At 35.7% G+C, this 25,258-nt stretch overlaps 9 protein-coding genes across 10 annotated transcripts in view; 4 read left to right on the forward strand and 5 right to left on the reverse strand.

Moving 5' to 3' along the window:
* Positions 1–388, forward strand: part of LOC106301650 — a 3,368-nt gene extending 2,980 nt beyond the window's left edge. The window contains exon 5 of the mRNA XM_013738102.1: positions 321–388. The gene's annotated coding sequence lies outside the window, so the exon portion shown is untranslated. The remainder of the gene's footprint in view (positions 1–320) is intronic.
* Positions 1–1,253, reverse strand: part of LOC106301651 (lipid phosphate phosphatase epsilon 1, chloroplastic-like) — a 2,164-nt gene extending 911 nt beyond the window's left edge. Inside the window, exons 1-4 of the mRNA XM_013738104.1 lie at positions 1,104–1,253; positions 781–1,006; positions 613–686; positions 321–523 (exon numbers count right to left, since the gene is read on the reverse strand). Coding sequence (XP_013593558.1) covers positions 321–523; positions 613–686; positions 781–1,006; positions 1,104–1,253 — 653 coding nt within the window. The remainder of the gene's footprint in view (positions 1–320; positions 524–612; positions 687–780; positions 1,007–1,103) is intronic.
* Positions 1,254–4,901: 3,648 nt separating this feature from the next.
* Positions 4,902–6,221, reverse strand: LOC106303942 (lipid phosphate phosphatase epsilon 1, chloroplastic-like). 2 transcript variants are annotated; one of them, XM_013740304.1, is made up of 6 exons: positions 6,109–6,219; positions 5,941–6,010; positions 5,758–5,872; positions 5,424–5,649; positions 5,252–5,325; positions 4,902–5,163 (listed from the first exon to the last, which is right to left on the reverse strand). In XM_013740304.1, the coding sequence occupies exons 3-6, from the start codon at positions 5,797–5,799 to the stop codon at positions 4,936–4,938; spliced, it is 570 nt and encodes a 189-aa protein (XP_013595758.1). In that variant the 5' UTR covers positions 5,800–5,872; positions 5,941–6,010; positions 6,109–6,219; the 3' UTR covers positions 4,902–4,935. The 2 variants fall into 2 exon arrangements, with proteins under 2 accessions (XP_013595758.1, XP_013595757.1); XM_013740303.1 differs by having other exon boundaries at positions 5,758–6,010; positions 6,109–6,221.
* A 5,795-nt stretch (positions 6,222–12,016) lies between these two features.
* On the forward strand, positions 12,017–13,069 carry LOC106304165. The gene has a single exon (XM_013740560.1). The coding sequence runs from the start codon at positions 12,081–12,083 to the stop codon at positions 12,834–12,836; it is 756 nt and encodes a 251-aa protein (XP_013596014.1). The 5' UTR covers positions 12,017–12,080; the 3' UTR covers positions 12,837–13,069.
* A 3,838-nt stretch (positions 13,070–16,907) lies between these two features.
* On the forward strand, positions 16,908–18,524 carry LOC106305218 (probable mitochondrial chaperone BCS1-B). The gene has a single exon (XM_013741589.1). The coding sequence runs from the start codon at positions 16,999–17,001 to the stop codon at positions 18,508–18,510; it is 1,512 nt and encodes a 503-aa protein (XP_013597043.1). The 5' UTR covers positions 16,908–16,998; the 3' UTR covers positions 18,511–18,524.
* Positions 18,525–18,827: 303 nt separating this feature from the next.
* LOC106304212 (thioredoxin domain-containing protein PLP3A) lies at positions 18,828–20,583 on the reverse strand. The gene is made up of 8 exons (XM_013740612.1): positions 20,435–20,583; positions 20,023–20,097; positions 19,898–19,945; positions 19,677–19,819; positions 19,529–19,601; positions 19,393–19,454; positions 19,192–19,289; positions 18,828–19,111 (listed from the first exon to the last, which is right to left on the reverse strand). Exons 1-8 carry the CDS (start codon positions 20,516–20,518, stop codon positions 19,002–19,004), a joined length of 693 nt encoding a protein of 230 aa, XP_013596066.1. The 5' UTR covers positions 20,519–20,583; the 3' UTR covers positions 18,828–19,001.
* Positions 20,584–20,950: 367 nt separating this feature from the next.
* Positions 20,951–22,255, reverse strand: LOC106302176 (bifunctional epoxide hydrolase 2-like). Its single transcript, XM_013738707.1, has 3 exons — positions 21,747–22,255; positions 21,431–21,672; positions 20,951–21,355 (listed from the first exon to the last, which is right to left on the reverse strand). Exons 1-3 carry the CDS (start codon positions 22,218–22,220, stop codon positions 21,106–21,108), a joined length of 966 nt encoding a protein of 321 aa, XP_013594161.1. The 5' UTR covers positions 22,221–22,255; the 3' UTR covers positions 20,951–21,105.
* A 62-nt stretch (positions 22,256–22,317) lies between these two features.
* On the reverse strand, positions 22,318–23,554 carry LOC106302177. The gene is made up of 3 exons (XM_013738708.1): positions 23,241–23,554; positions 23,014–23,135; positions 22,318–22,675 (listed from the first exon to the last, which is right to left on the reverse strand). The coding sequence occupies exons 1-3, from the start codon at positions 23,494–23,496 to the stop codon at positions 22,508–22,510; spliced, it is 546 nt and encodes a 181-aa protein (XP_013594162.1). The 5' UTR covers positions 23,497–23,554; the 3' UTR covers positions 22,318–22,507.
* A 432-nt stretch (positions 23,555–23,986) lies between these two features.
* On the forward strand, positions 23,987–24,608 carry LOC106303265. Its single transcript, XM_013739584.1, has 3 exons — positions 23,987–24,019; positions 24,124–24,199; positions 24,280–24,608. The coding sequence occupies exons 1-3, from the start codon at positions 23,987–23,989 to the stop codon at positions 24,606–24,608; spliced, it is 438 nt and encodes a 145-aa protein (XP_013595038.1).
* Positions 24,609–25,258: the final 650 nt, after the last annotated feature.

Raw genomic sequence — 25,258 nt, forward strand, 5'->3', positions numbered from 1 at the left:
TTTTAATTATAGATTTGATGATTTTATTTGATGGTAGAAGCATTTTTACGTTTTTGTTCATTTATTTGAACATGTAATATATTTTTAATAAATGACTGTGTTGACAATATGACTCTAAAATTCATTTTATATGATCTCAAACTAAATAATTATGTTTTTTGGTATAAAACCGAATAAACCGAAAACCGACGGTATATAAACCGAACCGAACCGAAGTAAATATGGATTTAGAATGGTAGTTATATTTTACTAACCGAAATACCGAAAACCGAAAAAAAACCGAACCTAAACCGAACCGATATCCGGATTGAACACCCCTGAGTACAACGAAAATTGCAAAAGCTAGTGTAAGTGCAGCTGCAACCAGAAATACAGATGTTTGGAGTAATAGAGATGCTTCAAAGGCTTCAAGGAGAAGCGAGTTCCACGTTGTGTACAAGAAGATGCAGAAAACAGAACCCACGATTGCACCAACTACCACTTGACTGCTTGTGTGAAGCTTCTGAGAAACCCTTAACCGTATCTGCACATATCATGTTTTTGCAACATTTTAATAATTGTTACAAAGCATTTGCATAAGGGATTACACAGCATGTGAATTGAAACACTTACAAAATATGAACCTGACGCGATGATGAGGCAGCTAAGGAACATAGACACTTTACTGGTTCCAAGCCATTCCAAAACTGTAGAATAACAATATGATCCATTTGTGTTAACAGTACCATTCTAGTGAAAACAATTGATTAACTATTTCCAACTTTTTTTTTAGTTGCTTACCAGATAAAATAGCAAAGAGAGATATGTAAGAAATAGACTGGGCGTGACTAGATGGCATCCCGGGATCAGTTCGCGAGGTTGTAGCAGGTCTCGCTTGGTTAAGTATACGTTTGAGTACTACACATAGAGTCGCATTCGAAACGGATCCAATGATTCCCCACAAGGCTGTACCATCATGCCTCAGAAGAATGATGGAAGCAAACAGAATAAACACAACCCATTTGCTCTGTCATTAAATTGAAACTCAATAAGAAACACGAAATGAATAAGATGCATTTCATGCTAACATGTTGCGTGCATCAAGGAGATTCCTTTTCACTCACAAGACGATTAACAATGGCTTCAACCCCATGACCAGCGACCAATTCGTACCGGAGCTCTGGAGACCCATTGATGGAAGCTTTTTGCTCGACCAACACAGACTGTTGTTCCCTTCCATCTCTGCGAGCAAATCTTGTAACTAAAACGGCCATAAATACAACGAACAATAGCTCCGATCTTCTAGAGTAGTAGGAAGGAACAGTTTGAATTGCGGAGGAGGGAAGACGCTATCATTAACAAAAAGGGAAACAAATTCAACCTAAGATTAAAAAATGTATTTGAACGCTACAAAAGAAGTAAGATGGAATCCTAACGAGACAAATTAAAAAAAAAAACCTGAGAGGGCTTTATTCAATCTTCTTCCTTCACGTGTTTGCTTGATATATGCAATTGTGTAGAACTTAGGCGCATTTTAGGAGGTGGTATTCAATCAAAGAATTTAATAGAATTTGAAAGAATTCATCAATAGTAATTTTTGCTGTAGTTTATAAGACTTGATGAGATTTTAATGCATTTACATAATTCCCATGTTTACTTTTTCTTATGGATTTTAAAAGAATACACGTAAATTTGATAGAATATCAATTTCTCTAAAATCAATGAAATTTTTGAATATTTCTTATTGAAAAGGTAACAAACATTATTTTATTAGTGATAAAACTGAAAGTAAAAAATAAGCGTTACTACTACTACAAAAATTCACTGACTGTAGCAATTTTATTAAAATGCATAATACTAATCAATAAGATCTATGGATCATCTAAATCCATGACATCTCTCCACGTATCTTCTGCCATAGTTGTTTTCCAAGCATTTTCATTTTCTCTATCTTGTTCTTGTGTTTCCAAAGGTTCGTTTCGAATAACTTGATTGCCATTTGTTGCATTCTGTTGGACATTTTCTTCAGTAGGAAATTCACCTACATTTGATCGGCATTCTTTCCGCAGAAAGTTATGCAACGCTGCACATGCCAATACCAATCCAGCTTGTTTTTGATAGGAAAAAGGAGGTGCTGATTTAAAAATCGCAAATCTTGATTTAAACATTCCAAATATTCCATATGGTTCACATCTTCTCTTTCTTGAACATCATTTTCAACTTCAAAAGCTTCAGCAGTTGCATCACCACCAAGTCCAAATGCGTTGTTTCCCCTTGCTGTAGCACTTTCAAAAATGACTTGTAACTCTTCAAAAGCTTCAAAGGTTTTAGTCTTCATATTATCAATATTTGGATGTGCCTGGTAAAAATGTAAATGTTATATGTTCATTAGTTGAACGAATGTGAATACGTCCATTATACAAGACCGTGGAGATGCATGAGTTACAGATTGTATGTAAACATGACAAAGAGTTACAGTTTTACAGATTGTGTGTCTTTTTCTAGACGACAAGAAACATGAAACGTGACGGTTGAGAAAGAAACGGTCAGGTGGTCGTAGGTGAGGACATCTCGTTGGTGATAATACCATACTTGTGAGGAGAACGGAGGTGAGGACGGTTGAGCAAGAAAATATATGACGGACGTTGTAGAAGTTCACACTGATCGTCGCCGTTATTTGCCGTACTTTTGGAACATATGAGAAGCAGAGAAATGGAGATAAATGCAATTACCGTTAGAATTTTATTAGGATGACAAATCTCATCATAAAAGTAAGGAATTGCTTCTTTACATACTGATAATACATTTTCCATTAAATTCTTTTCAAATGACATTACTACAAAATCTATCAATTATCGAATAACAGTAGAATTTAAAGTAATTAGAAATCTGAATAGAAATCTTTAATTCAATAACACAAGAATGTGAAAGAATTGTAGAAATTCATAATTGAATAACAGTAGAATTTAATAGAAACTATATTTCCTTCAAATTCCATCAAACTTCAAGATCCAATACCCCCACCTAATTTATACTTGTTGGATTCTTCTTCAGTTCGTCATCCATGTGGTATTTTGTCGAGTCAATGGTTAACCAATGATGGAGTAAACATGGAATTTTTTATCTTCATAGAAAATACATTGCATTTTAGGCAGGGGTTATTAGTTTATGTTTTCTATGGATTTTAAAATTCAAACGACATTCAGTGTTAATTTTAATATGATTTTAAAATATATATTTAAATCATGTGTGTTATTGGTTCTATCATTTATAAATTTTAATCCAAATCATGTGCCATTCAATCATATAAATTTTCAAATTAATATTATTCTATCGACGATGGGTGAATTTTGGAGGTTTCGTGAGTTTTTGGGCTGAGCAGAGAATGGGAATAAGAGTTTATATGACCTTACAAACAAAAGGAGTCTGAACGTTAGCATGTCTTCCGATTGATGGATTAAAGAGGAGGTTTAATGAGAAAGAGTAATGGATCTGACGTTATTAAAGAGAATAGAAGATATGAATCGTCATAGGTTCTCCAGTTAGAACGAAGAAGATGACGAATTGCTAACAACAAAATTGATTTTTTTTAAAGTAAAATTTGGGCCTCAGAATTTACTGGATATGCTGAAACATAAAGTGACGTGGCCATTAAAAGCTTTCTGATTTGCTGTTTTTTTTAATCGACGTGACATAGCTGAGAATTGATGTTATTCCCCTTTTAGTATTGTGATTCCAGATGTCTATATTTTTAAATACTAATTAAAATTAACATGTTAAATGTGTGAATAAATAATTTTTACTTGGATTTATGAATCCTATATGGATTCTTAAATCAACTATAATGCATGAAAATATAATTAGCATTAGTGGTTTGATGATTGATTATATACAAACTCTATTAATATAAAAATTAGTTTTAATAATTTTATGATTCTATTAAAATATGGTGTTACTGAGACTTGAGTTTTAAACAATTGAAATCATATTTTCTAGATTCCTAAAATCAATATGTATAATATTTATATATAATTTTTAACACACAAAAGACTATACATATCTTCTAGATTCCTAAAAGCAATATGTATAATATTTATATAGAATTTTTAACATACAAAACATTTTGCAGTTCTTTACAAATTTAACAATTCTCTTAATTGTTAAAATCAATAAACTCTATATAAAATCAACAAACTTAATGTCACCAAAGAACTTTTCCAAGTGATGGATTCTCAAGGTGCTCATCCTGATATTATGACTTATGGTATTTTGCTGGATGGGTTATGTGACAATGGAGAACTAGAAAAGGCGTTGGAATTACTGAATCGAATGCCCAAGAGTGAGATGGATCTTGATATTATTATCTATAATATCATCATTCATGGGATTTGCAATGCTAGTAAGGTCGATGAGACTGAGATATATTATGTAGCATCTCTTTCAAAGGAGTGAAGCCTGATGTCAAAACATATATACACTACAATGATTGGAGAACTATGTAAGAAAGGCTCGTACAAACACACTAATCCGAGCTCATCTCCGAGTCCATAAGCAATTCAGTTGAACTCATAGGAAAATGAAGAGGTATGGCTTCACCAAAGATGCTTCCACCATAGAGATGGTTATGGATATGTTATTTGATGGTAGATTGGACAAAAGATTTTTGGATATGCTTTCATAGCAAAGATTGGGTACGTTCTTTTGCCTTGGTTATTGTTTTAACCGTTCAAGAAGCTGCATTACACACGTTTCTTTTTTTTTTTGGCGGTGGCATACTAAAGTGGAAGCCACATTCACTAATATTTTGGTTCGTGTTACCTGTTATTAACTTTCAATGTTAGCTCTCTAGTCTCAGATGCTTGACCTTGCTATGTTTTGGGAACTAATTAAAGAATGCGAATGTGGAATTCTTTAAAAAAAAATTAGGAGTACAATTTTGAGCAAGGTTTTTTTTGCTCATTTATCGTTTCTGAACCAGTTAAGTACAACATGGGTTGCAAAAGCTAGCGTAAGTGCAGCTGCAACCAGAAATACAGATATTTGGAGTACTAGAGATGACTCGAAGGCTTCAAGGAGAAGCGAGTTCCACATTGTGTACCAGAAGATGCAGAAAACAGAACCCACGATTGCACCAACAACAACTTGACTGCTTGTGTGAAGCTTCTGAGAAACCCTTAACCGTATCTGCACATGTTAGTTTTCGCAACATTTTAATAATTGTTACAATTTACAAAGCATTTGCATTACGAAGCATGTGAACTGAAACACTTACAAAATATAAACCCGACGCGATTATAAGGAAGCTAAGGAACAGAGAGACTTTACTGGTTCCAAGCCATTCCATAACTGTAGAATAACAATATGATCCAATTTGTCTCAACAGTACCATGCTAATAATGAAAACAATTGATGACTAGTTCCATGTTCTTTTTTTAAATGCTTACCAGACAAAACAGCAAACACAGATATGAAAGAGATAGACTGGGCGTGAGTAGATGGCATCCCGGGATCAGTTCGCGAGGTTGTAGCAGGTCTCGCTTGGTTAAGTATACGCTTCAGCACCACGGAAAGAGCCGAATTCGAAACGGATCCAATGATTCCCCACAAGGCTGTACCATCATGCCTCAGAAGAATGATGGAAGCAAACAGAATAGACACAACCCATTTGCTCTGTCTCAATAAGAAACATATACACAACACGAAATGAATATACTTTAAAAAAAAAAGAGGCATTTCATCGAACATGTTGCGTGCATCAAGGAGATTCCTTTTACTAACCAGACTATTAACAATTGCTTCAACCCCACGACCTGCGACCATCTCGTGCCGGACCTCTGGAGATCCATTGATGGAACCTTCTTGCTCGACCGACCCAGATTGTTCGCTTCCGTCTCTGCGAGCAAATCTTTCAACTAAAACGGCCATAGATCTAACGCGGGAAACAGATAAAGGAAAACCCACGAGAGATGATCGAACGAATTATAGCTCCGATCAGTTTGAATGGTGGAGGAGGAGAGAACTAGAGAAGACGCTGTAATGACGAAAATGAAAACAAAGTCAACCTAAGTTTCCGTCGGAAAAGTGAGGCGGCGACGAAGAAAGAAATTGCAAATCAATAAAGAAAAGAACCTGAGAGGGCTTCTTCTATCTTCTCCCCCCCTTCACGTTTCTGCTTGTTCGATTCTTCTTCAGTTCTTCATCCACGTGGCATTTTGTTGAGTCAACGGTAAACCAATGATGAAGTAAACTAATAAATGGGTTTCTTTTATAATCATGTTCACATGTGCTATTTAATACTCTTTCGCTTGCGTCACTTTGACATTTTTCACCCAGACTAATAAAGTAGCAAAAATATATATAAATTGTTATTAATTATATCTTTCTGACTAATAATATTTGAGATAATTAAATTATTTATAAAACCAACGTAGTTTGCAATTAATTTTCAGCTAAAAATATTGTATAATTTGCATTAAAATTATAATATGACACTTTTTGTGTAAAAAAAAAAAACTATAATGACACTTACTATGAAACAGATGGAATAGTATCAAAAATATCCCAAAATATCTTCATAGAAAATACCATTTCGTAGTGTTAACGAGAGTTGAATTTCTAATGATTGTTAAAAAATGGATTATTGGTTTTATGCATTTTAGTGGATTTAAAAAAAGCAAACGACATTCAGTTTTATTTTTTCCTAAGATTTAAAAATCTATATTAAAATCATGTGTTATTGGTTATATGATTTATAATTCTAATCCAAATCATGTGTTATTCAATCATATAGATTTACAAATAAATTTTATTCCATAATGGATTTGAGTGGATATTTTTGGTTAAATATACAGTGACTTAATTTTTAAATACTAACTAAAATCGACATGTTAAATTTGTAAATAAATAAATATTACTTGGATTTATAAATCATGTGTGTATTCTTAAATCAATTAAAATGCATGAAAATATTATTAGCATTATTGGTTTGATGATTATTTAATTTTTTACAAACTCTATTAATTCAAAAATAAGTTTTAATAATTTTATGATGCTATTAAAATATGGTGTTACTGAGACTTGATTTTAGTAGACTTGATTTTAGTAGACAATATTGGTTCTATGAACTCATAAATAACTTTCAAAAGACTATATATACATCTTCTAGATTCTCAAAAGCAACATGTATTATAATACATTTTTAATGAGCATTTAAAGAGTCCATCATTTAAAAAATTGTATTCTATTTTGGCAAATTCCTTTTTATATAGCATTAAAACATATTTCTGTTTTCAAAATAACATTTATCAAAAAAAAATAGACCAAATTACTAGTCTTAAACTTTAATTTTAGTCGTCGCTTCAAATACTAAATCAGAAATTGTAATTACTAAACCTTAAATTCAAATGTGAAATATATATTTATTGTTTAATTTATTATTTCTATTTTTAAAATATAATTTATTTATTTATTTTTGATATATTTAATCAATCTTATGGTTATAAATACAGGTATATTTCGTCTTTTACTTTTCAATAAATTTTATATTAAGTTTTTTCATATTTTTTTGAATTGAATGTTAAATTTAACTATAAAAATATATCTTTGTTATATCAAGTGTGACCTTTCTAATCTGAATAAAAGAGTCTACTACTTTCTATACTTTATTTATATAGCTTTGTTTTGTGGGCAAACCAAAAGGCAAAATGTCATCCCTCCTTTTTTTCATTTTATTATATTTTCTAGGACAAAAGCACGATTAATTGTTATTTAAGAGTATTTTTTTATTTTCTGTCTAAATAAAGTTTTGCACTGTACTATCTATTTTGTCTGATTTACACCGTCTAATCTTTTTTTTCTTCTTCTTCATTCCATTCCAAGTCTTTAAAGCTCAATTATTATCTGTTAAACTATTCATGGTATCTACGGTTGTAGTCTGTCTAAAAACAAATAATCCTGGTGACATCAAATTTGAAATCCACCAAAGATTTGCATTTATTTCATCCAAGTTTTTCACATATAGTTCCATAAAATAAAAGAAGACGAAAATGGTATCCCGAAGGAGGTTTCTCAGATCTATTTTTCCGATCCGGTTACTTTGAATCTGGTGTGACGGCGAGACGAAAGGGGTGAAGGCAGTAGAGTAGGGTCGGCTTTTAGGGTAGTTAGAGGTTGGATCTGTGATATTTTGCTCTTCCGTCGAGATCCAATCCCTTTAAGGAGGTAGCGCGTGGAGACCAGACGAGTCTCCTCCTAGCCGCATTTAGAAAATGGCTTCGGTTCTTCTCGATCTAAGGGTCCGTTGTTGGAGTGGGCATTGGCTAAGGGCAGATCCTTGTCTCGGCGAGTTGACTACGGTGAAGCTCTTAGTCAAAGCCAAAGTCGTGTTCAACGGGATTTTCTCGGTGACGCACGTGCGGAGAAGCTTTTGGTTTTCGTTTTTCAACGAAGCTCTTCCGGCAAAGATGTGTGCAAATCAAGGTTCGCAGTGCCGTGTAGGGTCGTCTATGGCTCCGGCGGTGGCGTGTCTAGCGTTTGCTCTTCTTTAGAAAGTTGGTCCCATGGCTTCTTCGCGTCGGAGCTTTCTCAGGAGATAGTGACGGTGTCTCTTTGGGAGGTTTTATCAGTTGCTTTCTTCTCTGTTGTGGTGTGTCTTCGTTGCTAAACGGATTTTCACTTCGGTGGAGCAATACAGAGCCGTCATTTAGTTCTTAAAGGCGGAACGCGAGCGAGAGATAGCGGATCTGGTGTGGTTTACCTGAGTCATTTTTCTCTTGGTGGTGGCACGTTTCAATTTCATGGCCTTCCCAGTGTCAAAAGGCGGTAAATCTGGGTCCGTTTTTTGGCAGGCCGTGCTTTGTCTCTTGTTGTGCAGGTAATAGATTATCGATCGATGTGGTTGCTTCCTCCTCTACCCGATGTTATTTTGGTTCTTAGAGAAAGGCTCTTCTCGTCTTCGTCTTGGTGTCTTGGCGGTGATGTGCAAAATCAGGGTTTTGGCTTCAAGGCGATGTGGTTTCGTGGCGAGGTTACTTCCCCGGTTGCGAATCAGTTAGCGCCGTTTCTGGTTTTGGGTACTTTGCTCTGTGAATCTTTTATGTTTGTGGTTAGGAAGCTGCTTGGCAAAGGGTTTCAGGTTGATTGGGCCTCAATAGTTAGGCGGCTAAATCTTTTCGGTTCAACGAAGATCACACTCTCTTCCTCTCTTAACTGTCGGGACGCTGCGGTTCAGTTCCGTAGGGTTCGGTGGTTTACGGGCTTGTGTTATATTTGCCTCGAAATTCCAGTTGTGTCTCCAACTTTCGGTGGTTCTTATGGAGCTGCAAGAGCCGCTTGCTTCTCGGTTTCGAGGTTTGGCCGGAGTAACGGTATCTCGTGGTAACATTGGTCTCACCTGTAACCGGTTTTACTACTAAGACGTAAGCTGGTCCTCTTTCTTCATGATGTGTTTAGTCACTTGTTCTCTTTAGTGCTAAGTTTAGTTTCTTTATACTTTGCTTCTTGTTTTAGTTTTTGGTCTTTCTGTTTTCTTTTGTCTTCATTGTACTTCTGTCACAAACTAAAATATGGTATAAATTTGACATTTAAACAAAAAAAAATAAAAAAAGACGAAAATGGTATACACGGGTCCTATTATACGAGATGAAAACTGTGTGTAGTATATAGTTTTTAGCGAGATGTATATTTAATCAAGATCAAGATGCGTCTATCAATCTGTAAAACTCAATCTTGAAAGTACAGTTTTGGCAGAGATTGACGATGACCCAGTTCAAGTTTAGAAATTTAAACAAACGTTACGATGTATGGAAAAAACATGGTGTCGCTTTACGTCAAATCATTCCTGAATATCATGATGATGTTTCCGTCTCTGGGCTGTAATCAAATCAATGTATCTATGTCAGTATAGCTCGAGTAGTGGTCAAAGATTGAATGAGGACTCCAAACAAGTGAACCATATAACTGCTTCTTTCCTTTTTTTTTATACAATAAGGCTATATTTTGAAAAGTATTTTTTACTAAGATATTTTGAAAATATATATTTTTAAAATCTTTTTTTGAAAATATTGAACTAATAGTATACGAATTGCCACATGTTGTAAATTCTATAGTACTAAAATGTCTCGATTTCTAGAATTTGTTTTATCCTACGGTCTGTGTATATTAATGAACATTGTTGTTGCCAGGCGGGTCAGGCGTGCAGGTATGCGGTTCGTATGAACAAATAAAAACGCAAGTAAGTGGAACTTGTTGGCAGAAACTAAAGGAAGATCAAAACTAAAGCTATGGGTCGACCTATCTTTATATCCACTATCTATTTATTTCCATTTTTTTTATCAGTGTTGCTTCTAATTATAAATTGAAGCGACTCAAAGCATTCTTTGGATCCTTTAGCCGATCTTTACATTTGGCCTCACCTAATATATTAATTCATGCCCACCAACGGAAATAGTGTATGTTTCTCTTTGTTAATGGTGTGTCTGTTTGATTTGTATATGTTATGCAATTTAGTTAGTCATCTTCATAAACTTTTAGGTACTTTTATACGACAATCCAATGTGCTATATATAATTAGATTGTAAAAGAATACAGTGTGAAAAGATATAAACTAAAGAGATAGATGCGAATATATTCGGACAACACTTTTCATGTGTGACAACTTACAATTTCGGTGTTCCTTAAACTTGCTTTTTGGGTAGTCTAGCTAGTTCAATTCCAATATAGTGTATATGGTTAAATGTGAGAAATCCATCTAAAAATGTATATTTTCCTGTAAACTAAAGCACTATAACGAACATATTTTATCAAATTTCTCATAATCAAAATAACAAAAATAAAATTTATTAAAATCTGATTAATGTTTTCCAAACAAGAAATTTTCAAACAAAAATTAAAAAGTCTATCAACATGTGCCATTATATAAATGGATTATTTTACGTTGAAAGTAGATTATTAAATAATATTAATATATAATCTGAAATATTTTTTGGAAATTATTCACTATTAAGAATGCCCTAAAATAAGTAAATGGCCGAAACCTATAAGAATTTCGAAGGGAGATTTTGGGTATAAATCAATTTAAAATAGAACGTATAAGAGTTTGGACTGTGTTTCAGACAAAGTCCGTAGATATCTCTGCAATACAACTTGTATTATATATAGGGTACATTATTTTATACACACGTGATTCATGGCAGTTTTTTTTTTGAAACACCGTAGAATCTTTATCGGAGCCATGTGAATAAGCATCATATTACGGTTAAACTAATCATAGCATCATATTTAATTTTATCTGAATAAGCTCGTTCTTGGTTTCATTCACACGTGGTAATTAGTTTAACCGTATTTATATGAGATCAGATCAATTTGCATGTATCAGAAAACAGTCCTTAAATTAAGGATCCGAAAAGAATAATAGCAATGCACTTTCTTTATATAATTTGAAATTGAAAGATTCATGATTTGGTGAAAACATAACCAACCAATAATACCAAAAATATTGGTTAAAAAAAAGAAGAACAAGCGATACCAATCTAAAGTGGTGAAAGAGCGGTTGTTTTACGGATTCCATACGGCTCACGTGAAAACCTGATTCGTTCTTACTAGTTCTTACATCACTTTTCATTGTTGCCCGGTCCAATTTTCTTTTTATTTATTTATGTTACTTTTGTTTGTTAATAACAGCTGTAACTCGTTCAATTTTTTTTTTTTTCCTTTTCCTGTCAACTCGTTCAAAAATAATATTCTCGAATGCATGAGTATTCTTTATTTTAGTATTTTTTTAACTGGAGCGATCTTGCACTTCCACTCTTTCAAAAATTTCAGAATTCCATAAACAGAGTCAACAATTTAGTGTTTTTATGTCAAAAAAAATTAGTGTTTTAATATATCGAAATTAACAACAAAAGTAATTGGAAAAGTACAAGAAAAAAAAAGCTCAGTTATTTAAAGAAAACAATAATAAAAATTAAAAAAAAGGAGCAAAGAAAGTCTATAAAAAGAGACGCTTGGGGAGAGGCTTGGGTCCACTTCCATTCTTCCACTTCCTTCTCTTTAAAAAAAACTTGTACGGAGTCTGAGTCTCGCATTTCTTGATCGACAGAGAAATGGATTCCATCGATTTCGACAGCGTGAAAGCAGAGAAAGCCAATGCGCTGCGTCGTTTCCAGAGCATTGGTCTCCTCCTCCGCATAGCGGAGATCTGCGCCGCTCTTCTCTTCGTCTGTTGGATATTCACTTCCCTCCCTTTCGCCGGCGAGTTCCTCCGTCGTCTCTCTTCCGTCGTTTCCACTCCTCTCTTCATGTTCGTCCTTACAAACTCCATCGTCGTCGCTCTTCTCACCACCAAATCCACCGTCTTCTCCGGCGGCGGAGCAGAGGCGGATATCTTCCGCGCGTTCAGCAGATCCGGAGAGAGTCGCGTCAGTTCTTCCGACGGAGATCTGACGGGAGAGACAATCGTCTTGGACGACAAAGAGATGATCGACACGGAAACCGATTTAAATTCGAGTTCAAATTCAAATCCGACGGTGGCGCGTGGTCAACACGTGACAACCGAGCCGGAGAAGGACTCGATTACTGTCACTGATGTAACGAACGATCATCCTCCTCCACCGACGAAGGTCTATAAAAGAAGCAAAACGGAAATCTCTGCGAAACAGAGTCCAGCGATGGTGACGAAACCTACGCTCCGGCGATCGGAGACGGAAAAGTGCCGTGAAACCGTCGCGTCGTGCGAAGAAGTGCCGTTTCCGGAGGATAATCTGACAAACGAAGAGTTTCAGAAAACGATCGAAGCGTTCATCGCGAAACAGTTGATATTTCGTCGCCGAGAATCTCTCGCCGTCGTTATCCATAATTAAATCTAAATATATAAGTATATCCCGACATAACTATCTATGTTGTATGTTCGAGTTCGAACCAACAAGCAAGCACGGTTTTGTAATAGAACGACAATGAAGAACGATCGTATCGATCTCATTTTGTTTGTGCTCCCTTTCTTTGTTGGATCAAACACGTATGGTTTGTTTCTGTAATGTTTGGATCAAATTTGTTGAACGATTCAGGATTAATATGAACAGTGCTTATCTGTGTTTCTGTATGTTGATTTTTTTTTTCTGTTGGTCTAGTGAGTGTCACTTCCTGAACTGATAATAATAGAAACTTGAAGTAGAAGCCATGTTTCGTGAAATCATGGTATATTACCAAATTACTTTTGGTTTTAGTGTATTTCAAGAGAAGAGACTGTCGTGTGAAGTTATTAAGCATTTTAGTTGAGTTACTTGAGTACATACAATCAAAGACAAAAGCAATCACAACTCTTCACACGACAATGTCAGAAACGCGATCTTGTTTATCCTCATCATAAAGCCTTACTTTTAAATCAGTATGTATTATCTATTAAAACAATTTAAATAGATGTAATCTGCAAAAGCATGGAAAATCTATTCAAGCTATGTATTCAAGAAATAAATTATTAGTCTCTGGAAGGACTATGTACATGCAGGGGTGGATGTAGATTGGTCGTGGGATCATGTGTCCTCTGCTAAATTTAGATTTTTTAAGTTATCAGGGTTATGTCAAAGTTGTCAAAACTGTCACATGTTCGAATCCTCAAATGATAGGATAATCTGAGACTTCTCCTTTCAAATTGATATTAGTTCGAACTTTACGGAAATGCTCTCGATTAACTCAAAATTCATTATAACGCTTTCGACTATAACGATTTCTAGATCCGCTCAGGTGTACATGTTATCGTTCTGAAAGGTACACCTGTAATCTTTGGGAAATTATTTAGGTTCAAGTACGACACAGTCTAATGTACATCTCTTTTTTTTTTGAAAATAGTCTAATGTACATCTTGTATTGATTAATTATTGAAGGTGATGTGGTGTATGTATCTTGATACAAAACTAATATCAAAGCAAGACATCTTAATTAAAGACAAAATTTGAATTGCTTTTTAAGTGCAATCCAAAAAGAGACCATCGTCTTTTGAAATTAGTTAGCATTTTGGTTGAGTACATAATGCCTACTCACAATGAAAGACAAAAGCAATCACAACTCACACGACAATGTCAGAAACGCGATCTTGTTTGTCCGCATCAATTATCATCATAAAAAATAGTTTTAATTATTGTATCATATATAGAAACAAAATGAATATAAATCTAATCTCTGAAAAATCATTGAAAATCTATTCACGCTATATGTTTTCAAGAAAATAAATTATTATCCTGTGGAAGGACTACCCGTTATATATCGTTCTGAAAGGTATAGTTGTAATATTTAGAAGATTATTATTTATATACGATACAATTTAATGTACATCTTGTACTGATTAATCTTTGAAAGTGATGTAGTTTATGTATCTGGATACAAACCAATATATAGTCTTATATCTAGAGTGAGAATTATTTGATGAATTAATTTGTAGGCTGGCATCAAACAGCTATTTGGTAAACATTTGTGAAAAATCATTTTTTGTGTGATAAAAACGATATGCAAATTGGGCACGGTGTAAATATTTTGAAAAGGAACATATTTCATTTTTATAAGTTTTTCATGGAAATGATCGATGGTCACATAAGTCGTTCAATAATCTATATAATACATTCAAAGTTGAAAGTGAAGTAATTTCTGTAGCCGTAGAGTGTCTGGTGGGTACGTCTTAGCACTAATCATAGTGCAATAATATTGAATTGCAAAAGTATTCTGAAAATGCACTTTTATGCAGACACGAGGATAAATTAAGATGAGAAGTGACTTTCTTTTTCACCAAGACCCGTAATCTCTGCTGATAATTTTTTTTAACTCGAAATATTATTAAATGTTTCGTAATAAGATACATCATGGATTATAAAAGTTGACAGAAAATAGAGATATATCTGAAAGCAATAACCCAAAAAAAGAAACAAAAGTTAACAATAAAATAGGATAATACGAGAAATAAACTTCTTTTCACCTTTTCATTATTTTTTCAGAATTTTAATGATATAATTGTATAAATTATAGATTGTCGCTTAATTTGTTTTAGGATCATTATCTGAGATGATTAGCAACAATATGATTGTCTACACCACGTCACCACGAACGGCTATTGGCCTATTGTTATTGTGGTTGGATCTGTCTTCTTTTTCCTTCGAGGTTATATACTAGTATGTATATAGCACATGTTCATTTAAAGTAAAACTGGCATGCATTACGTTGACATAGTGAAAAATAAAGATTACATTTACGAATATTTGCAAGAGTAACTACGCTTTCACTGTTCCAAATAATCTCCTTCCTTATTTAATGTACTTTCACCGCAGGCTCATATAGCTCGGGGAGCCGATGAACGAAAACACATTCATCTTTTCTTTATTATTTCATTTAAGTAATTACAAAAAGGAGCTACGACATGCATTATTATGCGTATCATGGATGCATGAACGAAAACAGGAAAGCTAAGGATGTTGACGTAAATCAATATATAGTATTTTTGGGTCCAAGCCTATGAGCTGTAGATATTTGCCCCACAATTATATCAGCGGTCGACCAAAAGAAAAAAAATCTCTAAATGGCAATCCCCATATCAAATTACATTAAGGGTGTATTCGCCTGGATCCTATGCGTCACTAGTCACACTAACAGTGTAGCACTGTAAATATTTTGATTTATTTTAAATTATAGAAGTATATAGAATGATATAAAAGATCCAAAATAATATTAACAAATATTGTAAATTTATCATACAGAAATATTTACATATATTTTTGAATTTTTTTAGTTTAGGAAATCCCTTTGATAAAATACTATACGTGTTTGATTCAAACATTTTGTTTTTATATCATGTGGAACTGTAAGCCTGAGCATTTTACATGGATCCGAAAATCCGAACTGGAACCGATCCAAAAATACCCGACCCGAAATCGAACAAAAAATTTACAAGTACCTATTGGGCCCAACATTCTTCTACCCGAAAGAACCGGAACCGAAAAGAACCGACTCAAATAGAACCGGATCCGAAAAGAACTAACCCGAATAGACCCGACCCAATAAGAACCGATTAATACGATTAATACCCAACTTAAAAACATGAATATCCAAAACTATGATTTTTGTGTTCTATTTTCTATATTTTATTTTATAATTTAGTTAAAATGTATTTTTGTTATTATTTTTGTAGCATTTTGAAGTAATATGAAGCTTTAAATATAAAATTTAAAGTTAAAAAATGTTTTATTTAAATTATTAATAGTTTATTTTAAGTTATTTTGTAAAACTGTAGATATATATGACATATTTTGGGGGTTTGGGTATTTTGTGTCCTTTTTAGATCATAAATACCCGATCTCGATCCGTATCCTACCAGACCTGATATGGATCTAGAAATTACGGATATTTTATAGGTATTTTAATTATAAACTCGAACCGACCCGGATCCGAGAAGAACCGACCCGAACAAAAAATTCATAAATACCTTTTGGATCTAAATGTCTAGGACCCGAAAAATTCGGATCCAAAAGATCCGGACTCGAAAGGAACCGGCCAGAACCCGACTCGAAGATCCATACGCCCATGCCTAGGAACTGATTTGAAAGTAATATACAAGTCATCACACTTAAAGTTATTATTGTATTTGATCATACGGTGGAAACAACATGGTGTTCGGTAGAGTGGTTAAACTCTTATATCAACTAATAGAAATGTAATAGGTTATGTATGTATTCGACCTTTTCTAATCTTTTCTCCAATACTTCTTTTGAGAGAAAAATTACCCACACGTCAAGACAGTCTTTGTTTACTATTTTTCTCATCTTCCTTTGACGCACGTTATGTTCTCTCGTCGATAAATCGAAAAGCCTCATGACCAAGTCACTGGACCCCTTCTAAAACTCAACTTTCCTTCTTCTTTTTTCATTATTCTATCAAAAAGAAACATCAATGTTGTTGCAACGGGAGGATCCTCGCTTATTCCTTGCGTCCACCAATAATAAAACTCTTGAGTTTTTACGTTGAACACAAACTCTAACAAAGAAAATGAGTGCCTCTGACTCTTTGTCCGCGGAATCTCGTCTAGCCACGGCTAAGACGGTTCTCACAACCGCAGCCTCGGTGGCTGCAACCGCAATGCTAGCTAAATCACTAGTCCAAGATTATTTGCCTGACGAGGTGCACCAATACATCTCCTATGGCTTCCGCATCTTCTTTGGCTACTTCTCATCTCAAATGACAATAATCATCGAAGAGTTCGAAGGGTTTGTCCACAACGAAGTCTTCGAGGCCGCGGAGGCCTATCTAGCCACCAAGATCTCTCCTTCTAACAAAAGAATCAAAGTCAGCAAACACGAAAAAGAAAACAACTACAACGTCACCGTGGAACGTGACGAGGAAGTTATAGATACCTTCAACGGCGTCAAGTTCAGATGGGTCCTCCATTGCCACCAGGTTGAGTCCAAGAACTTCCACAACCCGCGGGATCTAAACTCTACACTCAAATCCGAAGTACGATCATTCGAGCTCAGCTTCCACAAGAAGTTCAAGAACATGGCTCTTGAGTCTTACTTACCATTCATGGTCAAAAGAGCTACGCTGGTGAAGCAAGAGAAGAAAACTCTCAAGATCTTCACTCTTGACCCAGAGAACATGTATGGGACTTACTCAGACGCTTGGACCTCTGTGATTCTTAACCACCCTTCGACGTTCAAAACGCTAGCAATGGATTCAGATGCCAAGAGAAACGTGATGGAAGATCTCGACCAGTTTGTGCAGCGAAGGGAGTTCTATAAGAGAGTTGGTAAAGCTTGGAAGAGAGGTTACTTGTTATACGGTCCACCAGGTACAGGGAAGTCAAGTTTGATAGCAGCAATGGCTAATCATCTCAACTTTGATATATATGACTTAGAGTTGAGTGCAGTGAACAACAACTCTGAGCTCCGGAGATTGCTGATTGCTACTGCTAACCGCTCTATTCTTGTTGTGGAAGATATCGATTGTTCGATCGAGTTGAAAGATAGAACAACTGATGAAGCTACTCGAGAATCAGACGACGGTAATGACACACGTTACAAAAAAGTGACGCTCTCTGGACTGCTAAATTTCATAGATGGTCTTTGGTCAAGTTGTGGCGACGAAAGGATAATAGTATTCACAACGAACTACAAAGAGAAGCTAGATGCAGCGTTGTTGAGGCCAGGACGCATGGACATGCACATTCACATGTCGTATTGCACGCCGAGTACTTTCAAAGCTCTTGTTTTAAACTATTTAGAGATCAGTGAGCATAAGCTTTTCAGGAAGATCGAGGAAGGTATTGAGGCAACACAAGTTAGTCCAGCAGAGATAGCAGAACAACTCATGAGGAATGACATTGTTGATAAGATTCTTGAGGGTTTGATTGAGTTCTTGAAAGTCAAAAAGATCGAAAATGAAGAAGATGAGGCTAAGAAGGAAGAGCAAGAATTGGAGAACAAAGGCAAGACCACTCAAAACAAAGAATTGGAGGTCAAGAAAAACGTAGAGGTTGATGACCAGCTTATTAGAAGCGAGTAAAATTAACTTCTGAAATTAGAAGATGATTAAATAAATGATGATATAACATATCAAATTTGATCGTGTATTTTGAGATGATATAACATATAAAATTTGTAAGCGAAGTCATGGATCTAGATAGAACACTGCTTACAGAACAAAAGCTCCATAGCACATGATGACCTTGATTGGTAACCTGCTGAATGGCGGGCAGAATAGCATAAAAAAATGCGATTCCACAAGAATTTTACCAATAAGATGAATGTGGACGAAAACACTACCACACAGGACCTGATTTATGGCAACGTTTTGAAGCGAACAGTTCAAATTTTTATGTATCAGCAACAATAAACATGGTGTATTACATATAGCAGCTTACAAAGTCATGTAGCATTTGACAGTTTGGATATTATATCGAAATTTCATTTCCTAATAACATATAAGAAAAGAGCAAAAAGGGCAAAAACAGAGACAAACAGCAATGCGAATCTGTGATGTAAGCTTGGTTGATCTCAGTCAGAGTCAGAGTCCAGATTCTCTGAAGACCTAACCGAACGCCTTACGCTCTCTTGGTATTCAGCATCTTCATCATCTTCCTCTTTCTTCTTCTTGCTAAGCATTCCTGTTTAAATAATTTTCCACATTTTGAAAAAAAACAATACCCTTATTTGAACTGTATTTACTAAAAAGATGGATCCACACCTTTTTTAATCAGAACATTCTCTAGCTTAGTCGTGGTGAAATCATCCTTTGTGCCTAGATCCTGGAACCCAACTAGCCTATCTATGGCGACTCCCTTGCTGAGTAGAATGATAAAAAAAAAAAAGAAAAAGCCGTATTATATCAAGTATAAAGCCTAGCAACAAACCATGTAATGTAAGAATGAATAGAAAGAGATGAAACCTGAAAAGCAAAACGCAAGGCAAGGTCTTTATTGCTAGCTTGGTGACAAAGAAAGGAGCATTCTGCATTCATATCATCAGCTAAGCATTAGATTCACAACCCTTTTATCTATCTTTCAGTCAAGTGGTTGACTGACCTCTGCATCCACTCTAATGAACTTAGTATCCACATGTCTAGGCGCAAGAGACTTCAGATGCTTGTCCATAATCCTATATATACAGGTTTTATATGAGCTTAAACATAACAGAAGACAAAAACAAAAAAGAAGTAAGAAGCTTTCTTACTTGCAGCGGTAAAACTCCTTGTGGTAGAAATGACAAATAACTTTCTGACTCCTGGTGACTTCTCCCAAGAAATCACCCTCGCTTACCTCTCGATATTCACCGTGTCCCTGTCTTTTGAACGCTTCTCTCTTCTCAACCTCTCTCTGTTTCATATAAAAATCTTGGAGGTTTAGCTCAATACCAATACAAGCAATAACTAAATAGGCGAAAAGTGATCTCACCTTGAGTGCAGCAATCCTATCAGCGTGCAACTTTTCTAGCTCTGGATCCTACAGAACATGAGAGTCTACAGTAAGAGACAGAAACTTCAAAATACTCAAAATAGCAAAGAAACAATTGCACTTACATCCATAAGTTCATCAAGATCAACCTCCTCATTCACAGGGTTTGATGATTGTGCCTTCTCATTTGCAAGAACTTCCTGCACACAAAGCCGTATAATGAACAATTTCATCATAAACATACAAATAATCACATGTTACTCTATAAAAAAAAAAAAAAAAGAGTGCCAAAAAACAGAAACTCATGAAGTTTACAGACACAACAAAAATAAAACACAGATGAATCCATTTCGTAAACACAGATCACAACCACTTGTCTGAATATAAATATCCATTAAAAAAAAAAGCCACCAAGATCATATGCTAAAAAAACACGAAAACGGAGACTTCAAACTCGTACAATTTTCTAGAAACCTTGAGAAAAAGGCATCATCGCATTTGATGGATTAAATACTCAAATATAGAAATGGATTTAACCTTTTTGTAGTCTCTAGCAGCTGCAGCCAATACATTTCCGAAAGCCAGATTCGAGAGTGTCGACTTGACTGCATCCGGATCCATCTTCCGAGCCCAAACACCAAAAGCTTCAATTTCAAATCTGGAGCGGAAAAAAATAACAAAAATAATCCCAAAATCAAAAGATGAACATCAAAGGTGGAAAACACAGCTGAAACGACGGCGTTTACGAAAGTAAAATATGCATTAGGGCTGCCGTTTCAAGCCCTTCATAGGCCCATACGGCCCAAATAAGTTATTTACGTTTTTATTATTATTATACCTTGATCAGCAACCAAGCACAGACTTTCTTTATTACAGGCTGAGAATAGAAAGATGGATGAATTTTTTTGCTATCAACGAAAAAGAGACGAGGCTTCTATATAGGTCACATGTGTCAGCTCGCTAGATAGTTGTCATGATTCACAAGAGACATATCTACCATAAAACAGAAGAGATGGTATAGAAACTTATGTAACAAGAAACACATGGATGGTATAAAAGATTAGGAAACTGTCTTTCTTACTTTATTAACCATTATTTTGCCAAGAATATCACACTAGGCTTTCATTATTGGGTACACATTAGTAGTTTAATCGAATACTAGCATCATAGTTTCTTCTTTATAAGGCCATAAAAACGGCATGATGTTTTTACTCTGTTGTACGTAACTTGTTGAAGAAGGAAAGAATCTCCTCCGAGACGTGTTTAGCTTTCTCTTGCTGGATAAAATGATGACCATCCTCAATAACAACAACCTCAACGTTAGGTACAATACTCTTGAACATCTCTCCCTTCACATACTCCATCGTCTCTTTAGCTCCTATATCTCTGCCTCCGGCAATAAACTTTGTCGGAACAAGGATCTTGGAGCCTTCCCACGGCGCCAATATCTCCCAGTTCCTGAAAAATTCCCCCCACACTTTCAACAACTGTTAACGGTAAGGAAACTCTAATCGACAGGTTTGGAAAACTTACAGATCCATGGCTCTGTAGTAATTCAACGGACCAGTGAATCCACTTTTCTGAAACTTGTCTGCATAAACCTGAATCTCTTCTTCTGTTATCCACTCTGGAATCTCTGAAGGAATCACGAGATCATCGATGATCTCTGTACCGGGAGGAGCCACCATGAAATCTGTTCTCGTTGTTAGCAAGAACTTCTTCATAACCGTCTTGCAATCATGCTTGGCAAATGCAGCTTCAGCTCTTCCAGGTTTCTTGTGAAACAAGAAACTGAATCAAACGATGACAATATAAACAAAACAAAACACAACAAAATCTTGAAGGTTACCTGAAACTGAGTGATGTATAACCCATCTCCAAAGGTTTTTGAAAACTCTGAAGGTTTGAGGTTTGGATCTCTTGGAGAGTAAGGAACAGAGAGACTTATGAAACCTTTGACTCTGTCTGGTCTGAACAAGCATAGAGACCAACCTATGACAGATCCCCAGTCATGTCCAGCCACAAAAGCTTGAGCAGTGCCGTAGTGATCAAGCAAACCGATGACATCAGCGACGAGGTGGCTCACAGTGTAAGACTCGTGGCTCGGAAGAAACTCGGAGTCACCGTAGCCTCTGAGGTCTGGAGCGACCACGTGGTAGCCATGGCTAGACAAGTAATCGATCTGGTGACGCCAAGAGAACCATGTCTCGGGGAAGCCATGGAGTAACAGAACCAAAGGTCTTCCTTCGTCTCCTTTCTCGGCTACGTTTAACCAAATCCCGTTGGTCTTGATCTTCTTCTCTCTCACTAAGCTTGTTGTCATGATTCTTGTTCTGATGTGAGAGATGAAAAAGCAGCGACCTAGTGAAGACTTTTTATTACAAGAGTTTGAGATTTTGAATGCACGTAACAATCTCTAGTCACGAAACAAGAAACACATGACTGGTTATAAAGATCAGAAACGTCAAGTAACTCTCAGGTTCTTACAAAACAGTAGAGGGACAAGAGTGAGTGAATCTCGGCAACACAACAAAGAGTTAGGAGCAAAACCTAGCTCAAAAGAAAGAGATTTATTCTATGTTTTTTTTTTTGGATGAAGGAAAGCAAAATTTAAGAAGACATTGATTTCTTCTTCTCTTCTTCAAGTCGCTGAAGCTCAGCCAGCCTTTCCTCCCAAGCTCGCTCCCTTGCGACTTTAGCCATCTTACGTTCCACTTCCTTGATTCTCTTCTTCCTCTTCGCCTCTTGCACCAGCCCTTGCCTCTTCTTTTTCTCAGACTGTGACAAGTATTTAATTCCATTTCATTAGACAAAACCACATTACTCATTTGTTACAAAACTATAATAAAAAAAAAAAAACATTGCAGACTGTTTCTGCCAAGAAATGGGACAAAACAGAGATACAATCTATGGATAACAAATTTAAAAATAACACAACCAAATAATGTAGAAACATTGTTTCCTCAGAAAATGAAACAAAACAGAGAAGCAAGAGGGTCATCCTACACATTTTCCCAACAGTCATCTGAAATTTGTTCCAACAATAACCAGAACTAACACTTGTAATAATGTAGAGAGATATGCAAAAGGCTTAGAAAGAAAGCACACATACATACCAGTATGAAAGCGCGGCGCTGCCCTATGCGCTTCTTGGCATTCCTTCTCTTCACACTACCCTTGTTGGGATTGTTTGAAGCAATTGGCTCCCCAGGAGTATACTGAACATATGCATACGGCCCTGCATTTACGGTCCATTTAAATAACACAAGATTCATACTAAACCGTAGTTAAATGGATACACTAACTCCACTTCAATCACACATCACTCAACAAAGCATCAAACCTGGAGGTTTAAGTTTGAATCTTTTCTTCTTGGGATGAGCCATGGGTCGTCTCTTCGGGAGCCGTGTATCAGTTAAGCTCAAGCTATGAAAATGATTAGCCATCGGAATCCACGGCAACCTCGATCCACCCAAGAAAGAGCATAACTCGGGTTTCGCAGCCGGGATCAACGGCGCAGAGGAGCAGCTAGCGGCGACGCGCGAAACTAGGGTTCTTGATAGCGGACGGAGAATCGATCTAATCGCACCGAAACCCATTTCACCCAAAGCATCAGCGGAAGAGATTCTGCGATCCCGCTAAACCCTGAAGACCACAGTGAACTATTATTGGGCCCGATAAAGTATAATGAGCGTTTGATCCTTCAAAAGTGGGCCTAATAAAGGCCCATATACACGCACGGTCAGATTCTGCGTATTTGTATCGTATCAAGACAAAAACAAAATATATGTGTTTATTGTCTGAAGATATGGAGCTGAGGACTGGAGAGAGACTTGCGTTCTAATTTTCTAACGACAATAATCGCAAAGTATGCCACATAAGGAAAGCGTATATGATACCATTAACGACACTTATTCCAAATACGAAACCCATTTTGTAAAATATGGATATTGTAATTACCATATTGATATAGATTTAAATATATCCAGTACTGATCATCGAAACCAATATAAATATACAACACTCTCGTTCATTTTTTTCAAAGGAAAACAAAACTTTTCTTCACGAGTTCCATATATATCAATTAGCATGTTTTCCTCAAATCGTCGGACAACAAGGCTGGTCCGTTTTCTATCGTCCTCACGTGTTCTCATTTCATGTATTGATAATTCTTCCGATTAGTATGTTACCTTTTAAAGATAATTCGAACGTTAATTTTCTTGCAGACTTGTGGGTTCAAAGTGAACACTAACTCACCCGAGTGGCACAAGAGCATGACGAAAATCCTCAAGAAAATCAAAGGTTTGTAATTTCATATGCACATATTTATATACACGGTCTCAATATTTTGTTTTCTGATTATGGTTTTATATATGGTTTAGGAGGAAGCTTTTGGATAGACGTGGAGGAAGGAATGGCATACGTAACGGGTCAAGGAGACCCAAACAAGCTATTGAAATTGATGGCTTCAGGGAGAGGCAAAGACGCTGAAATGGCCTTTGTGAAAACCGGTATACATCATCATTCCAATTTTGGCAATAACTATCAAAACTCTTACTGTGGCCAAACAACGCCTTACTGGCCGGTTGGTATGAATTTGAGCTACCATCCATCTTCGTCTTACGGTTACTACCCTTCAGGGCTGCCAGCGATGCAACCTTACCAGCATCAATACCCTTATCAGGCTGGATGTGGTTATAGTTACTATTAGGGCTCTATGTAGTTCTATTTTATATAACTAGGTCGAGATCAAGCGAAACCCCTTCTTTTTTTAATCAGTTAGGGTTTTCTGCTTGTATCCGAATTTTATTTTTGCTTTAATTGATTTAAATTCTCTCTGCGTTTTAGCAGAAGAGGATCAAGGAGAATTTATTTCTCTGTTTCTTTAAAATGTTTTTGAAATTTTGCATGAATCCGTTGATTACTCATTGAAGTTTCAAGGGAGTTTTGAAGTTATTATTTTCACGTTTGCATAATTTTTAAAGGTAAAATATGGATGTGCTATTGGCTCGTACAGATCCTTCAACTTTTATATACAATTAATTAATAATTAAGACCATAAAATGCAATAAACATATCCATCTTCATTCTCTTCAAGGGAAAGCTTCAACGGATTTTTCACTTGATTTCAGGATAAGAATTATCGTCTTTGATAACTTTGAACATGTTTGCATCCATAACCAAACATGTCTTCTTCTTTTTTTGATCAAACCCAAACATGTCTAACTATTGATCTTTACCATCGACATCGCCTAAACAAACACTCTTTTATTTTACGTCCATTACAAGAACGTTTGAGCAGAGCGAAATTTTTCTAAACACATCGCTATAAATCTAATAAAAATAATTCTACCCCCTCCC

The sequence above is a fragment of the Brassica oleracea genome, chromosome C7, assembly GCF_000695525.1.
Source record: "Brassica oleracea var. oleracea cultivar TO1000 chromosome C7, BOL, whole genome shotgun sequence".
Classification (NCBI taxonomy): Eukaryota; Viridiplantae; Streptophyta; class Magnoliopsida; order Brassicales; family Brassicaceae; genus Brassica; species Brassica oleracea.

What these genes read in the sequence shown, in the direction of transcription:
- LOC106304212 (XM_013740612.1), bottom strand. Translation starts at nt 20,518, where the DNA reads ATGGATCCGGATGCAGTCAAGTCGACACTCTCGAATCTGGCTTTCGGA. An exon ending in CTGCTAGAGACTACAAAAAG is followed by an intron (nt 20,098 to 20,434) that starts GTTAAATCCATT and finishes CTTTGTGTGCAG; the next exon opens with GAAGTTCTTGCAAATGAGAA. An exon ending in TCATTAGAGTGGATGCAGAG is followed by an intron (nt 19,455 to 19,528) that starts GTCAGTCAACCA and finishes ATATGAATGCAG; the next exon opens with AATGCTCCTTTCTTTGTCAC.
- LOC106303942 (XM_013740303.1), bottom strand. Translation starts at nt 5,904, where the DNA reads ATGGCCGTTTTAGTTGAAAGATTTGCTCGCAGAGACGGAAGCGAACAA. An exon ending in AAGCAATTGTTAATAGTCTG is followed by an intron (nt 5,650 to 5,757) that starts GTTAGTAAAAGG and finishes TTATTGAGACAG; the next exon opens with AGCAAATGGGTTGTGTCTAT. An exon ending in TCGCGTCGGGTTTATATTTT is followed by an intron (nt 5,164 to 5,251) that starts GTAAGTGTTTCA and finishes TAACATGTGCAG; the next exon opens with ATACGGTTAAGGGTTTCTCA.
- LOC106302177 (XM_013738708.1), bottom strand. Translation starts at nt 23,496, where the DNA reads ATGGGTTTCGGTGCGATTAGATCGATTCTCCGTCCGCTATCAAGAACC. An exon ending in ATTCAAACTTAAACCTCCAG is followed by an intron (nt 23,136 to 23,240) that starts GTTTGATGCTTT and finishes CCGTAAATGCAG; the next exon opens with GGCCGTATGCATATGTTCAG. An exon ending in AGCGCCGCGCTTTCATACTG is followed by an intron (nt 22,676 to 23,013) that starts GTATGTATGTGT and finishes TACTTGTCACAG; the next exon opens with TCTGAGAAAAAGAAGAGGCA.
- LOC106305218 (XM_013741589.1), top strand. Translation starts at nt 16,999, where the DNA reads ATGAGTGCCTCTGACTCTTTGTCCGCGGAATCTCGTCTAGCCACGGCT.
- LOC106304165 (XM_013740560.1), top strand. Translation starts at nt 12,081, where the DNA reads ATGGATTCCATCGATTTCGACAGCGTGAAAGCAGAGAAAGCCAATGCG.
- LOC106302176 (XM_013738707.1), bottom strand. Translation starts at nt 22,220, where the DNA reads ATGACAACAAGCTTAGTGAGAGAGAAGAAGATCAAGACCAACGGGATT. An exon ending in TATACATCACTCAGTTTCAG is followed by an intron (nt 21,673 to 21,746) that starts GTAACCTTCAAG and finishes TTGTTTCACAAG; the next exon opens with AAACCTGGAAGAGCTGAAGC. An exon ending in TACTACAGAGCCATGGATCT is followed by an intron (nt 21,356 to 21,430) that starts GTAAGTTTTCCA and finishes GGAATTTTTCAG; the next exon opens with GAACTGGGAGATATTGGCGC.
- LOC106303265 (XM_013739584.1), top strand. Translation starts at nt 23,987, where the DNA reads ATGTTTTCCTCAAATCGTCGGACAACAAGGCTG. An exon ending in ATCGTCGGACAACAAGGCTG is followed by an intron (nt 24,020 to 24,123) that starts GTCCGTTTTCTA and finishes ATTTTCTTGCAG; the next exon opens with ACTTGTGGGTTCAAAGTGAA. An exon ending in AATCCTCAAGAAAATCAAAG is followed by an intron (nt 24,200 to 24,279) that starts GTTTGTAATTTC and finishes TATATGGTTTAG; the next exon opens with GAGGAAGCTTTTGGATAGAC.